At 31.5% G+C, this 15,975-nt stretch overlaps 1 protein-coding gene across 2 annotated transcripts in view; it reads left to right on the top strand.

The window, feature by feature from the left end:
• Cht11 (Chitinase 11) overlaps positions 1–12,069 on the top strand; it is a 36,361-nt gene extending 24,292 nt beyond the window's left edge. The window contains exon 7 of one of the 2 annotated variants that reach the window (XM_069847720.1): positions 11,888–12,069. In XM_069847720.1, the coding sequence (XP_069703821.1) occupies positions 11,888–11,899 (12 nt within the window). In that variant the 3' untranslated portion in view covers positions 11,900–12,069. Of the gene's footprint in view, positions 1–4,754; positions 8,496–11,887 lie in introns of those variants that run through there. The other variant, XM_069847719.1, reaches the window with a different exon arrangement.
• Positions 12,070–15,975: the final 3,906 nt, after the last annotated feature.

The following is a 15,975-nucleotide window of genomic DNA, read 5'->3' as shown; positions in this document are numbered from 1 at the left end:
CCAAAGCGAGTTGTAAAAAATATAAGAAAGGACAGAACAAAAAATCCTCTACGAAGATTGGAAGCATGCTGTGGAGGTAGTCCAAATCAGCGCCTTGTATTATGGAGTTAACTAAGATGGTGCACAGAGGTTTATGGTAGTGAACTGTGTACTCATCCGAAGGGACATAGAAAATTTTAACTGCTCAAGAGGCTGGCCAGTTTCATTTTGACCAAGTGTACATACAGATAAGGATAACAAGGATTGTTGTTATCAGTTAAAAGTCTTCAACCAATCAATAAGCTAATCATTTCGTCTGGTCGTCAGTTGCGAAATATACATATAAGCCTTATAAACATGTTATAATCAGATTTGCATCAGGGAATAAAGTGGGAAGAGACATCTTGTCACACTAAGGTCACTTAGAGACTCACACACTCATATTTGCAGCTTGGTTCACACGTATCAAAATTTCGTGACTACAATAAAGTAAAATAAACTTCAATGGTGCACAGATAACCCCCAAACCAGATAATCCATGCATGGGTAATCGAGAGTTTGCTATATGTATAATTTAGTTGCACTTATTACAAAATTTCAATTTCAGAAACTAGAATAAATGTTACTGTGTTAAGATATTAATAACCGGTAATATATATTTTGGACCATCCAGTCATATTATTTGTCTTGAAGACAAATCTACACGTTTAATTAGTTTCCCAGTTGCAATATCTCATTATTCTGTTATTACCACTGTTTACCTATGAGTAAAAGCACTTCTTACATTAACTGTTGTAAAGGTGATAATATCTTCAATGACCATGACATAAACTAAATGTTAAGTTTATCACTTTCTGAATTTTTGTCCATTTTGTCATAGTTTTAAATGTTAATATCAAAATTCATGGTTTTAATTTCTTTTGAATCAGCTGTTATTGTGTTAATAAAGTCAAATTGTTTCCATTGCATACAGCCATGTAGACTGAAATTACAAAATGTTAGTTGACAGTTTATTAAGTAGACGGAAGTAAGTTTAATTGTATTTGAAAAAATTGGTGGCTTCCAAGTGTTCATTGTAAAGATGAATTAAAAATCATAGTATTTTTATAGAGGGCAAATAATCTTCATGTATCATTAATCAAGGACTGAAGTTACTTATAAAAGTATATTTCTATGATATTTCCTGCTAAGCTCCATGCTTTATGTATAGATGGGGATTTTAAAGTTAAGATCTTAAATTCTTTGTACCAATCACATTGTACATACATTTAAAAACTGGGACTCAGACGAACTGTTTCAAGTATATTCATTGTTTTATTAATGTAACATATAATCTTAATTAAACCTGAAGTATTGTTTCACCTTTTCAAAGACTGTATAGCTAAAACTATTCTGTTGAGATGTTGTCAGGTAGGAAGACTTCTGACTGCAAATGCATATTTTTACTCAACACCCATGCTTGTCATAACCCTACCCAAAAGTACACACCATTGCAAAATGTTACCAGTGGGCTGTTTGTTACTAATATAGGTTTTGATTCACGTGCATGCTCTTTTGCTTTCATGGAAGTATAGAAGGCAGTAAATCTAGTTTTCATTGCAAAGTCTTAAAAAGGAGCACAGCAGTCTAACCAAGCAAAGTGACTTTTCACAGAGTTACTCCGGCTGGTGCATCAAACGTCATAGAATATTTGAGGTGTTATAAAGCAATATAGAGGAACAGAAATCAAAACACTCATTTCCACGTTTGCCCTTTCAGGACGTCTTCCTACATCATCCAATCTCTAGGCAGTCTTGTTTGAAATGTTATGTAATTAGGCTACCGGTATACAGATTATTTTTATACATATAATTCAATCATTCAATCCAGTCTAAGAATGTGAAGCATGTTAGATTTAAAAATAAATTCGGGAGCTGAAACAGGTGAATAATTGTATTTCATAAAATTGTTTGAAGCAAAATTATATAGTAAGCAGATTCATTTTTATCTCCTAAAAGTTATGTTTGTGCAACGTTTCTATTACAGCTAATAAAAGAATACATAAATATCCCTTTAAAAACAAGTGATACATTAAAAGGAGTTAATAAAATACATTTTGACATACAGTTCAGCATACTGTATTATCTATTAAAAACATTTCCCTTTCTCTTATTTTCATAGGACTTGCTAGTATATATGATATGATATATATTTCATCACAACATTTCTTACATGTAATGGTGAACCTCACATTTTCATGTATATGGTGCCACCATTAACAGTTACTTGCTAGTATACAAAATTTTACTTTTATTACTGCTCTTCAAAAATGAAGTTAAATACCATAAAAGTACCTATTCTACAACTATTGTTTGACCAGTTTTCTTTAGGAATAAGTTTTTCTCATCCTTGCCAATCTGAATTGATTGAATGACAGAAGTAATTTGTATTGCAGGGTCCTACTTTTTATGCGAGTACTTTCTGAAAAGCTAGCTATAAATTAATGCTAATGAGAATATGTTTTGAAAAGATGGCTACAACTTTATGCCGATGTTATTATCGTAATTGTTAAAAATATTTTAATGACGTTTCCATTTTCAAATAAATTTTAATTAGAATAGACACGAAAAGTTTGTTTAATAAAAATTGTAACACTTGTGAAAAATTTGCACTTGAATCTAATGAGTAATGACATATGAGAACGAAAATATATTTTATGCAGTTCATTATACTGAGTAAAAAAAAAAAAAAAACTTCAATATTTAAATATTTATTGTCAAACTAATTTGTCTTTATATTCACTACATTATTTGTCTTCAAATTTGTAGAAGTGCTGTTATCATTGTATTGAATCCCTGGGCAGATGATTTTTTTTATGAAATTTTTCATCAGTGTCAGTTTTAAGTGTAAGGGCAGTATACAGGAATGCGATGTCAACAAGTTTATAATTATGTAGGAAAGCTGAATGGAACTCTATGGAAATCATTTTTTTTTCTCTCTTTTTATAATTTTTTTAAGACAATCCTGTATTCATAATATATACATCGATATTATTTTTCTATTCAGCATATGACCAGTATTTCCAAATATGTTTTTGTATTGTACTACAAATTATAGATTACAATCTAAGCTTCAGTATTATTATTATTATTATTATTATTATAATTATTATTATTATTATAATTATTATTATTATTATTATTATTATTATTATTATTATTATTATTATTATTATTATTATTATTATTATTATTATTATCGGCCCAACATGGATTTACAAGAGGGAAATCTACAACTACTAATTTAGTTTCCTATCTTAATCTCATAATGCCTATAGTTGAAAATCAAGGTCAAATTGACTCAATTTATTTTGATTTTAGCAAAGCATTTGATGTTGTTCCTCACAAAATTTTATTAAATAAATTAAGTAATTTTGGTCTCTCCACTAACTACGTTAATTGGTTTGAAAATTATTTAACAGATAGACAGTCTTGTGTTTGACTAGGTAATTCTCTCTCGGTTCCATTTAATAGTTTATGCGGTGTTCCTCAAGGGTCTACATTGGGACCTCTCTTATTTTTATTATTTATAAATGATATAAGAAAAAGAATAAGTTCTAGCTGCCTTTTATTTGCGGATGATCTCAAAATCTTTCGCAAAATTAATAGTTTGGTTGATTGTCAAATTCTTCAAAATGACATTAATTCAATTTCACAATGGTCTGTTGAAAATGGAATGAAAATTAATCAATCCAAAACTTCTGTTATTTCCTTTTCACGGAAAACTATCTCCCTAAAATTTAACTATTCTCTCAGTAATGTCGTAATTACTAGGACAGATTGTATTAGAGATCTTGGTGTCCTACTTGATTCAAAATTATATTTCCATGATCATGTGCAATATATTTATACCCATTCGTTAAGAATGCTTGGTCTAATTAGGTCTATAACTTATTCTTTTTCCACTCCTATGTGTTTATTAATTTTATACTATACGTTGGTTAGATCCAAGCTTGAATATGCATCTGTTGTATGGAACTCCATTACTTCCACTGACTCGGCTAAATTGGAGAATATTCAAAGAAAATTTATTTCCTTGTGTTCTTATAGATTTTTACCAAATTCCGATTATAACTATGAGATTAAATGCAATTATTTCAATTGCGGTTGTTTGTTCACCAGACGTCAGGATCTTGATTATTTATTTTTTTGCAAAGTCATTAAGGGTGATATTGATTGTGAATCTTTCATAAGCAATATCAGTCTTCGTATTCCTGCTAATGGTTTAAGATTTCATAAATTGTTTTATAATAAGAATCCTAAATCTCTCTCTCCGGTCTGCAGATGCATTAAATATGCTAATTTGCATGGATTCAACTTGGATCCATTTAAGGTGTAGTATATCTTTGAGTTTTTAACTCACTGATCTTATTTTAATAATTATTTGTCCATTTTATTTCTTGCATTTGGTCAATTGATTAATGTAGACTATTCCATTATTTCAATTATCTCATTGTACAAATTTTATAATTTTATAATTATTATTTGATCATTGATTATGTAGACCATTATATTGTTTGTATTTCATCTCATTGCCATTTTCTATCATTCATTCTCATCATCATTTGTTGTTTTGTTCTGTTTTGTATCGTGCAAAACTGTAATTGGCCTTGTGCTGTTGTTTCTGCACGTTAATATTCTAAATAAATAAATAAATAAATAAATTATTATAATTATTATTATAATTATTATTATTATTATTATTATTATTATTTTTTTTTTTATTATTATTATAAGGAAGCGTCAAAATGATAGGAGAGGATAGATTGCCTAAGAAAGTACTGGGATAGGTTACACATGGTGCTAAGAAGGGAAGGAGACTACAAGATTATATGGAATGATGGAATTTTCAACAACATGCGGGAGGAAGGACTGGAGGATGGGGATTGAAATGACTTGGAATGTTGGATAAAAGCGACAGAACATTAATTGGGCGCAGGAAGATGGTAACAATGTGAAACCTGGTTAATAAAATTATTATTATATACACTGTCATCTTGATTTTAGCAGATAATTTTGGTAATCAATTTGTATAAATTGATTGATTGATTGTGTGCAAGCTTTCATTGGTCAGTGTTAAGTGCAAGTTATGGTAATATATACCAGTATTACATGAAAGTACAGTTAAAATACTTCTAACATATTCTACATGATTTCTAATTTTTCATAATAAAATAATTTATTTCTGTATTCCACGAGCACTCTTTAAGACATTGTATTTCAAACTGATGTTGATTGTTATAAAGTTAGTAGCAAAACATGATCAGTGTCGGTAACCTTGGTCTCAATTGAGCACGTTTTATAAAAGGTTATAATTAATTATATTATGTTAATTTCTAATAGTGAATTTAAATAAAAAGTTCCAAAGACAGTTTACCTATGTTTAGATACGAATGATTTCTTTTCAGAGTAAAATTTATTGAATATTTATTGATGAAAAATATATCAAGATTTTTATAACATCTGCTCAACTGTTTTAATACTAAAAAAAAAAAAAAATACTTTTTTAGAGTGGTTGGATTATGAAAATATTTGTCTCTGAAATGTAAATACAAAAAGATAGCTTTCACTTATCAAATGTTATTATAACCTACTGTCATAATGTGTGATTCAGTTTTCAATATTCCCATGGTATATGAGGTAATACATTTCAAAAACTAGTCTTTCAGTGAGGAAGTGTATGAGAAATGTGTACCAAAGAATGGAAATGTGTATTATTGCAATTAAGAAGTCTCAAGTTTTGTTATTCCAGTTCCAGCAGTGACTGCATTTATTACAATAGTACATTAGTTCCTTGTCTTAGTGTCTTCCATATTCACATGAGCAAGGTCAAACAAAATAAACATGATTATTCGTACATTCTTTTTTTGTTAGCAGCTAATATTTGCTTTACAGTTTGTAATAGAACTTGAAAAATGCACTTGTCCCCATGTATTTCATGGAATATTTGCAGTGACAAAATTGTTAAAGTACCGGTATACAAAAAATTAGTTTACCATCTTTCCCAGGTAGCCTATTAGACACAGTCTGTATTGGACAGTTTGCGTGGTACTTAATAAAAACAACCAGCAATTTGACAGATTTTTTTCCAAGGAAAAGCTTTTGCAATATGAATTTCATTTTGCATTCATGATTATACTATAAAAGTATTCATTACTACACAAAAAATTTGAAAATGTAGAGTGCAGTGGAAGAGAGTATGTTTAAATTTGAAGTGCATGAAAATGTTTGTATAGATATCTGTGCAAGTTATTTACACATACTTTCTCGTGTACAATATAAATACACGAGTTTTAAACATACAATGTAAGATAATTATTACAGCAATCTAGTGATACAAATTTTGTATTAATTCATCTTATTTTATAAATGATCAATTTACCTGAACATAAAACACTTGTGTAGACTTTAAATATGAGATTTCTCTTGCTTTTTGGACAAAATTTATCATATTTGTAACATAATAGTCAATAAACTTATTCATAATAACATGTCTGTAAATCGTCCAAAGTTAGATGCTAGGTGGTTACGACAGTTACAACATAATAACTTATATTTTAAAATAGTTCGCATAACTGACATTAACGAAACAAGTCCTCCTCAATGGCTGATCAGTTACTGTGATTGCCATATGTGCCAACCAAAGACACTGGATTTTTAATAATGATGTTCAAAGTGATATAGATGAAGGTAAAATAATATATTTCAAGAGAGAAACATAAGGGATGAGGTGTATGGCCAGAAAAAAAATTACCGTGACAGCACTGATGGTAGGGATATTCCTTTTGGAATATACCTACCAGTACCTTAATAATGAATCCGTACGCAGATGCAGTGTATAAATTATATATTTGGAGTCATTAGTTATGAAAAGTGTATTTTCATAAAAATCTCGAAATATAATTTTTCAGTATCATATATATGAGAAAAATGAATGTGCTTTCCTTTCCTTTTGAATAATAACTGAAAAACACTCATGGTTTTCTTTATTTATTTTTACTGATAGTGAGAATTTGAATATAAGCTGATAGAAAATTTAAACTCTATATCTGAGTAAACATTTTCTGCAACGTTATATAATTGTGTGAGCCCTTTTTATCTAAATTAATTTGTTGTACATATGTAAATTGAGAATAGAAGATTTGTTAATATGCACTGTATTCGATTGAGAGAAATTTTGTGTGCTGTTATGTATATTGTTAACTTTCATTTATATTAACTACTTTAATTAGTGTTGTTGCTTTAAGTATCTATGCTGTTGGAGAAGATTTGTTTCATTTATAAATCTGTTTCATTTTTAAACAATGCAGAAACTATGAATTTTGAAGTTTCTGATAAGTAGGGAAGTCTTAGACCATAAGAATTTAAAAAGTATATAAGGGGTTCACAACCAGAGTGGACCAAGTCCATCTGGAATACTTCTGAGATATTGAGTCTTAAAGTTCCTGGCTCACGCTTAGCAACCTTCACCTTACATAGGAAATGCTGCCCTCTGTGGAGTAACAAATAAGTTGACTTTGTTTGTTATGGCAATAAATAAATCTAAGTTTTCTTCATCTGAGATTGTATGAATCCACAAATTGACCACTGGTGGACTTGGTCCACTCTAGTTGTGAGCCCCTCATATATGCCAAAGTATTCATAATCAGCAATCAGTTCCTGTTTTATTATAGTGAATTAACAGAATTGTATTTTGAGCAGGAGAAAATGACAATGAACAGTGAATAATTGTAAAAGAATATCCATTCTGTAGCAATAACCAATGGAATAAATATTTTGGGCTACACTTATTTTTTCGGTTGCCATGTTTCTCACTTGCCATTAACACAACTGAAAGTGAATCTTCACGTTTCTAATAAACAAGCCATTTTTGTATGTTTTCAAATTATACTTACTATTAATTACGATTTTATTTCATTTGCTTTCCATACATGGATTAATTTGATGCTTTTAACATCAACAGTTTTAATGACAAAGTGTGTCATATTATTTAAAATAATCTTTCATATTCGCAAATAACATTTCAAATCTATATGAATATTTTTGTTTCTATAATCCATACTTAGGCAGATCTAATTGTATTATGCGTAATCTTTTAGTACATTTTTCATTATTTTATGAACAAATTTTATATTTGTCACTACATTGTGTTTTAAACATTTGACATGAACAGTGCATTTTTCATGCTCTTGACGTGGTGCTTTTATTGTTGAAATGTAACTTGCCAACATATATTTTATTCTTTGTTTGACTTTTATTCTGATTGCTAGGATATAAATTAAGTGATATAATTTTTGCAAGGATATGAGCACATTTTTAGTGTTCTGAATATCTTTTTACAGGGGGGAAAAAATGAGCTTTCAACCTTGCAGGATTATTCAGCATGAAATATTGTTATTAATGTCTCAAATATGCAGAAATTATTTTGTGTCTTATTTTTTTCAATGTTGATGCAAATAAATATAATTTTATTCATTACGAATTTACGTTTCTTCAAAAGTCTACAACACTACTCTATAAAGAATCCCTCTTAATGTCCAATGTAAGTGACTCAGTGTAATATATTTTTAATATCATCTCCTTTATCTCCTAGCAGGGACATAGGGCATCTACAAAGTGCCTCATCCAGATTTTCTTCTGTACCAGCTTCTTCACCATGTTTTCCCTTCCTTCATAATATTTTCAATAACTGTTCATTATATTATCCATGTTTGTTTTAGCCTCTCTTTTCGGTTGTTTTGAGCTTCCTTGTCCTCCATTCCCTTAAGCACTTCAATCTAAGCCATTTTTTCAATAGATCAATTTGGCTTTCTTTAATGTACGACCTATCCAACTCCATTTTTCTTTCCTTATTTCTAATTTAGTCTCTTTTTGTCCTGGTGTTTTCCAATAAACCTTTGAGATTTTTTTTGGCCATCTGAATTCCTTCATATTCCTTGCAATGTCCCCCCCCCCCCCCCCCGATAATTTTACTTGTCTTCTAGGTTTTCGTGGCTTTCCTTTGTTTTAGTTCGACTAATTAAATTACATAAAGTGTGTTGGATACAGCACCCAATTTTGGCGGATTACCACCGAAACCAGTTGATTCTGTCAGGGTTATCTCCAGGGGCGAATGCTAGTCACGAAAGTTAGGCTTGCTCTTTTATTCATAGGGGAAGATGGGAGGATATAATAATTCATAATTAATAAAAATAATCAGACCCACATAAATAATTTATTTTATAATTATGAAATCATTATGAGTCATGGATCATATTCGCTTATCAGATGTAGAAGTTCGATATAACAAACATGGCCAACAAAACAGTTTATTTAGTTTTTTCGACCCTGCCAACCAATGCACATTGTTGTATTGAGCTGCACTGAACGAGCGCACATATTCTCTACATCTGTCTTCTCTTGAATAGTCCTTCGGGAAAATGGATTTAATAATGAGGTTTCAATGACACACAATTCCGAACTCATTGCAATACTTCAAATTAATATTTAAGAATTAATAACACATGCAGCAGCTAACATATATTATGCATTCCGCTCAAAAACTACATTGCACTCGCAAATCACAGCACATTCCCGCTGTCAATACTGCTCTGTGTAATGTTAAATAGTCGTTGGTGTAGCTCTCGGACCAGAGCTTCAAACAACACACAACAGAAGCATGTGCGCCTAGGACAGACCAAGGAGGAAGGCACTTGCACGCGCATCATATTCTCGCTATTCCTGCGTCTTTCCTGTAGCTCCAAGAAACGAGCAAGCGTTGCGATACTTGCGGTGTGCAACCTGCGGATGGTATTACGCTTATACAGTATTCCAAAAATCAAAATAAATTTTAATGTACGTAACGCCATTTTGAGAAATACACATTCTACAAAAATATTGGGCTTGCGCAGCAAGCTTAGCATGCCCTGAGAAATTGTGCCCGGTTATCTCCCTCAACCATTGTGAATACCTTTGCACTGTAAGGCAGCAATTCCACTACAATAACACGAGCAAATTTTATTTTTAACGTGAAGGTACAATTTGTTGTTATACAGGAATTCAAGGTGTTCTGAAATAACATTTTGCTACATTACATATTATGTGTATGTAAAAATAGCGTAAACTTAAGTTCAGTGTTTTATCATTAGCTTCATGGTTCACAATTTCAAACCTGATCAGTAGAATTTAAGTTGGGAGATGATAAAAGCTCTTCAATATTGTTTTCTTCAGAAGAGATTTAAAGCTAGCTGTAAAAGCCCTATCCCTAAACGAGAGTGCCCCTAGTCAAATTTACCTTTTTTTTTTTTTTTTTTTTTTTTACCTATGTCAAAATTAAACTTTATTAATCATCATCCTCGTCTGTCAGTCTATTATACGCATAAAGAATTGTACCTCACGTGTTTCTGGCTCAGAAATTAAATTTTTCACACTTCCAGACTAACAAAATTCAGGACTGTATTATCATGACTGAAGGGATTGCAATGTTACGAGTTGTTACATATGGTACAATGTATAAATGTTGTAACTATAATTCATTATGTGTATATGAAATTCCCTTGATACACAATGTCATCTGTTGCAATATACAGTCAAATCTCTCTATAGCGATATTTAGGGAAACAAAAATATTGTTATAAAGAGATGTATTGTTATAAGGAGTGTTTTAAAAATAAGAGTTAAATTGGTAAGAGGCTTTCTGTTCAGCTTACTTGGTGTGTATATTATGGTACAAAGTGTTAAAATTATCAATGAAACCTTCTTAATATGCTACCCATTGTACTGTCATACATTTTTTTAAAGAAATGACTTATGTCAGTTTGTTTCAGAGTTCTCTTCACGGAAATTGACTCACATAAAGACTTTATTAAATCCAAAGACACTACATACTGTACTAACACTAGATGGGAACTGTTGAAGTGATTCACATGCTACATTTTTTTTTTAAAGAAATCACTTATGTCAGTTTGTTTCAGAACTCTCTTCAAGGAAATTGGCACACACAAAGACCTTATTAAATCCAAAGATACTAAATAATCTTCTGGAACATCACTAATACTGTCTCCCTTAGCGACAAACATTTCATTTTATTGGACTTTATTGTAGTAGAGAGAGAAAATATTACACTGGGGACCATTAAAGTGTATCGTTTAATAGAGGATATCATTACATCAGGAGAATTTTTACATTGAAGGAATACTTTTTATGCCGAGAACTATATTTTTAATTGCAATAGAGGAGTTTATTGTTACAATGATAATCGTTATATGGAGATTTGGCTGTATATTAGTATTGTCTTGAAATATTATTATTTAACAGATCATTGTAGTGTTATTGTTTCTTTGTGCAACACGCAAAATAAGAAATTGTAGCAAGTAAAGAATCACCAATATAAACGTCCTATTACAGTAAAGAAATTAAATAATAATAAAGCAAATGTGAAGCACTGTGGATATTAAGGGCAAATTTGTCAAAGAACCTCGATTGCGAATTTGCCTCTAATAACTACGAATATTAGGGACAAACCCAACAAAGAATTTCGATTGCAAGTTCACCCCAAATATCTACAGTGGCTCATGCATCTCTTTTATCATGTAAATATGTACAGTTAAGTGATTCATTAAATCAGAAAAACTTGACGAAAGCAACGATCTTAAAATGCGATTAAACCGGAAAAAATAATTAGGTACCGGTATAATCTGAGTTCCTTCTATTCAAAATTAGAACTACCAATATGGCTAATTTAAAGTTCCACTGTGTAATGAAATTCTATGCTGAGTTAACACCAAAAGGAAACCTATTTACATGAGAAAGAAAGGTAGTACCTAGTAATAAAACTATCAATATTATTGGTACAGATTCATTATAAGAAAATTATAATTTATTCTTGACAGGGCAACCAATGAAGATTTGGCCTATAACTTAATGGAGAAATTGAAATAACTGGCACTGTTTGAACACACCTCCATCGGTTGTTAAATTTCCTGTAAATTCATTCCTGAGGTAAGGACATATTTCCAACTTTTTAATAAATACTCTTTAGTTAAAAGATGAATAATACAATAATGGCATATTGAGAAAAGATGTAGATTGGACTCAGTTTGATGAATTGTAGAACAAATGATTCAAAATACATGGTTTTCAAACTTGAATGTCCCCAACTTGTACTGACCGTCTTTTGCCTGCCATAATGAAACCTGCTTCAACCAAGACGTACACATATTTTGATCAAACTCCAAGATTGATTGAGAGTATAATTATCATTGTATTTAACTTTACCTTAAATTACAACAAATCTTCCGTTTGTTCGTCAACAAGTTTCAATAAATTGTTGGAGACTAGCCCCAGTTCTTCTGTAATGCTATGAAGAATATTACGAATATCATATGATGGGTGCTCGTGTAGTAACTAATTAAATGCTTTCGAACTCCAGTAACGATTATTTTAGGAATTATCCTAATAAATGTGGTCATGCTTCATCAGCAACCAATTTCAGTTCTGGAATCACAGTTCCATTATGTACAGACTGCAGAAACCAATTACAAAATTGAATTTGAGGTTGCTGTTGGAAATAGTCTCTGAGCCACTGAAATCTTGTACGATCACAATTTCAGTAGTATTGTTGTTCTGTGCAGATTCACGTGAAACTGCAAATTGTGCTGTTAGATGATTTAGAGATCTTTTTCAAGTACTTATTTTCTAATCCTGTTCCAATTCCGTCCAATTTCTCTCCTATTTATCATAACCCAGAATTAACTACAGTTTCATCCCACTTGACGATATATCAGAAGAAGAACAATTTATTGTTTGTTTGCATCTTAAGTCTGATTAGTGAAATAGAGTAAAAGCCCGATATAGTGCAATCCGATTTACCGCAAATTCGTATTTAATGTGGAGAAAGTATGTCCCCTAGTAAAAGATATAAAATATACAATACATTTAGTGGGAAACAATCTTTAAGAAAAAAAAAATCAGTGTAAAAGATAATACTGCATAGAGCATTTCTGCAGTATACTGTACTGTGCTGCATCGGCAGGTATATGCACAGCCCTTAGTGGACAATGACCTTTTCTTCAGGGTTGTAAAACTGCATTCCAAGGGATTTTGCAAGCATAACGGGAAACAATTTGTGACTTAACAAGTCGTAAATGCATTTTTATTTAAATTTTCTAAAAATCTTGTAAAATGAAAGTTATACTTACCGTGTTTCAGTCTGTGTCATATGTTCTGAGTCTTAATTTAATTAAAAGTTAAGTGATAGACTGTCTGATAAAAAATAAATTCATTTTTAAAAGTGGTCAAATATCAGTATTTTCTTCTAACACAAAATAAAAAAAAAATTAAGGAATGTAGTTGAAAGAGCATGATATTGTAAACATGAGTTTCAGCAATAAAATAAAAGAGAGAGAACATGAAAAAGTTAACAAGTTTATGAATTATGATGGAAAGCTTCATCACTGCATAGTGAACTACCCATTATGAATTTTGAGAAAAAAAAAAAGAATAATAGCTACTTTTTTAAATCTTAAAAATATTTTTTTCGTATAGCAGGGCAGTGTTTTACACATACCAATTTTCATTGTTGTACAAGATACAGTAATGGAGGAAAAAAATGTTGAATATTTCCAAAAATTTTACTACTGTAAGCTGTACCTAACCCCTTAAGGCAACACTATTAAAAAAAAAATAATCTGTGGCACCACAGCCCTTGAAGGGCCCAGACCGACCAGCCAGCTGCTGGCCTCACATTCAGATGCTGAAGCAGAGGTAGACGATCATCCAACCAGAATGGAGATATCGTGTGGTTAGCACGATGATCCCTCCAATTGTTATAGCTGGCTTTTGCAACCAAATTTCATTACCTGTCGTAGCTCCCCAAGTGCATCACGATGCTAGATGGACACTGGCCGAAATTTCATGAGAAACTTTCTTCCCCCATGAGTACTAGAAACCAGCGCACATTCCGTAATGCAAGTCCTAGGCAGGATGCCTTAGACCACGTCACCACGGAGTGGGACTATTTAAAAAATATGAACATTTATTCACAATATTGGTAAATCATAATTTCGTAGTTAGTGTTGTAATATACATAGGATTACACAAATTTTACAGGATTAAAAAAAAAGAACATTTCTTACAAAAGATTTAGCTACAATGCCTGGATGTGTAATACTTCCAAATAGTTCAATAAAATTGTATTAATAATCAAGAAAAATATGTCCTCAAAAGGCCAATAATTCTTCATATTTTGTATGTATTCCTGTCTTGTGATAGGCTCTATGTTAAGATATATCAGTACGTCCTCACTCTTGTGGGGGTAGAGCAATGCAGTACATTTAGCAGTCCTGCTTATAAACCTGATCTGCTGCTGTTAGCCTTACCTCATCTACTATTCTTACTGTACTGTCCATGCTTCATGTCCCTAAACCAAATCTGATCTGGTTTGCTTGAATACTAGACATGATATGAAATTTTATTAATGATACCTGTTACTTTAACAAATTTGAAAATTGAAGGGTTCAGAGCCATAGTGGGCCAAGCACCATTTATTGAAAACGGAGAAAGCAAGGATTAAAGTTAAATGAATACCATAGTTTAATTAAGATTGACATATCATTTAGTTTTAATGTGTATACTTTATATTACTTGCTATATGTTTCCATTGAATTATGGTAATAACTTCATTTTAACCCTTATCTTCTACAGTTTTAGTAAATGGCACTTAGTCCACTATGGTTCTGAACCCTTCAATTATTATAGGCATGTCATTGTCTGCAGTAAATGATAAATTAAATCCTGAATCGTTCAAAAGATTGGCTTTAGTAATAAAACATTATGTGCATATCTTCGTATTAGGTTTTCAATAAATGTCACTACTGTAGAGCTCCATACATATGATTTCATTCCAGAAAATGGGAACTGTAAGTTAAAAATTATGAAATAGTTCTGTGAAGATCATCTTATGACATAGATAACTGTGACGTGATCATCAGCAAAGAACTGTTGTACTGAAATATGCATGGTATCTTGTCTGCAGAGGAGGATTATTCTGTTGGTACAGATTATGAAGAGAAGTGGGGGGGGAAGGGCCATATTCTTGTATTACTCATTTATGGAAATCCATGAAGAAATTCCACAGTCCATCCTAATGGCAATTAGATCCATTCAGAGTTTTGCCCAAGGGCAGGTCTTTCACTGCAAACCCAGCTTTCTTCAATCTTCTATTTTCTGCCTTCATCTTTGTCTTCTCATATGATCCATATATCTTAATGTCGTCTATCATCTGATATCTTCTGCTCCGAACTCTTCTCCCATTTACCATTCCTTCCAGTGCATCCTTCAGTAGGCAATATCTTCTCAGCCAGTGACCCAACCAATTTCTTTTCTTCTTCCTGATCAGTTTCAGCATAACTTTTTCTTCACCCACTCTTTCCAGTACAGCTTGATTTTCTATTCTGTCTGTCCATTTCACACGCTCCAGTCTTCTCCATATCCACATTTCAAATGCTCCTATTCACTTCTCTTCACTTCGCCGTAATGTTCATGTTTCTGCCCCATACAATGCCCACTCCATACAAAGCACTTCACTAATCTCTTCCTTAGTTCTTTTTCCAGAGGTCTGCAGAAGATGCTCCTTTTTATATTAAATGCTTCCTTGGCCATTGCTATCCTCCTTTTGACTTCCTGGCAGCTGCTCATGTTACTGCTCATAGTACACCCGAAATATTTGACGCTGTCTACTTGCTCTACTGCCTCATTTAGAATTCGCAAGTTTACCTTCTTTGTTTTTCTTCTTATGACCATGATATTCGTCTTATTTATATTTATTTTCGTCCCATACAGCTCACAGCTGTCATTTAGCTCCAGCAGCATATCATGGAATAATAAATTATCAACATAAAAAATATACCATTCAAGCACGATTGTGATTGGTTTCTTTATATAGTAAAAAATAATCATTTAATCACCAATACTCTGCTGA

Source organism: Periplaneta americana, chromosome 15 (genome assembly GCF_040183065.1).
Source record: "Periplaneta americana isolate PAMFEO1 chromosome 15, P.americana_PAMFEO1_priV1, whole genome shotgun sequence".
In the NCBI taxonomy this organism is placed as follows: Eukaryota; Metazoa; Arthropoda; class Insecta; order Blattodea; family Blattidae; genus Periplaneta; species Periplaneta americana.
The sequence above is the reverse complement of the archived record's forward strand: the minus strand, read 5'-3'. Positions and strand labels throughout refer to the sequence as shown.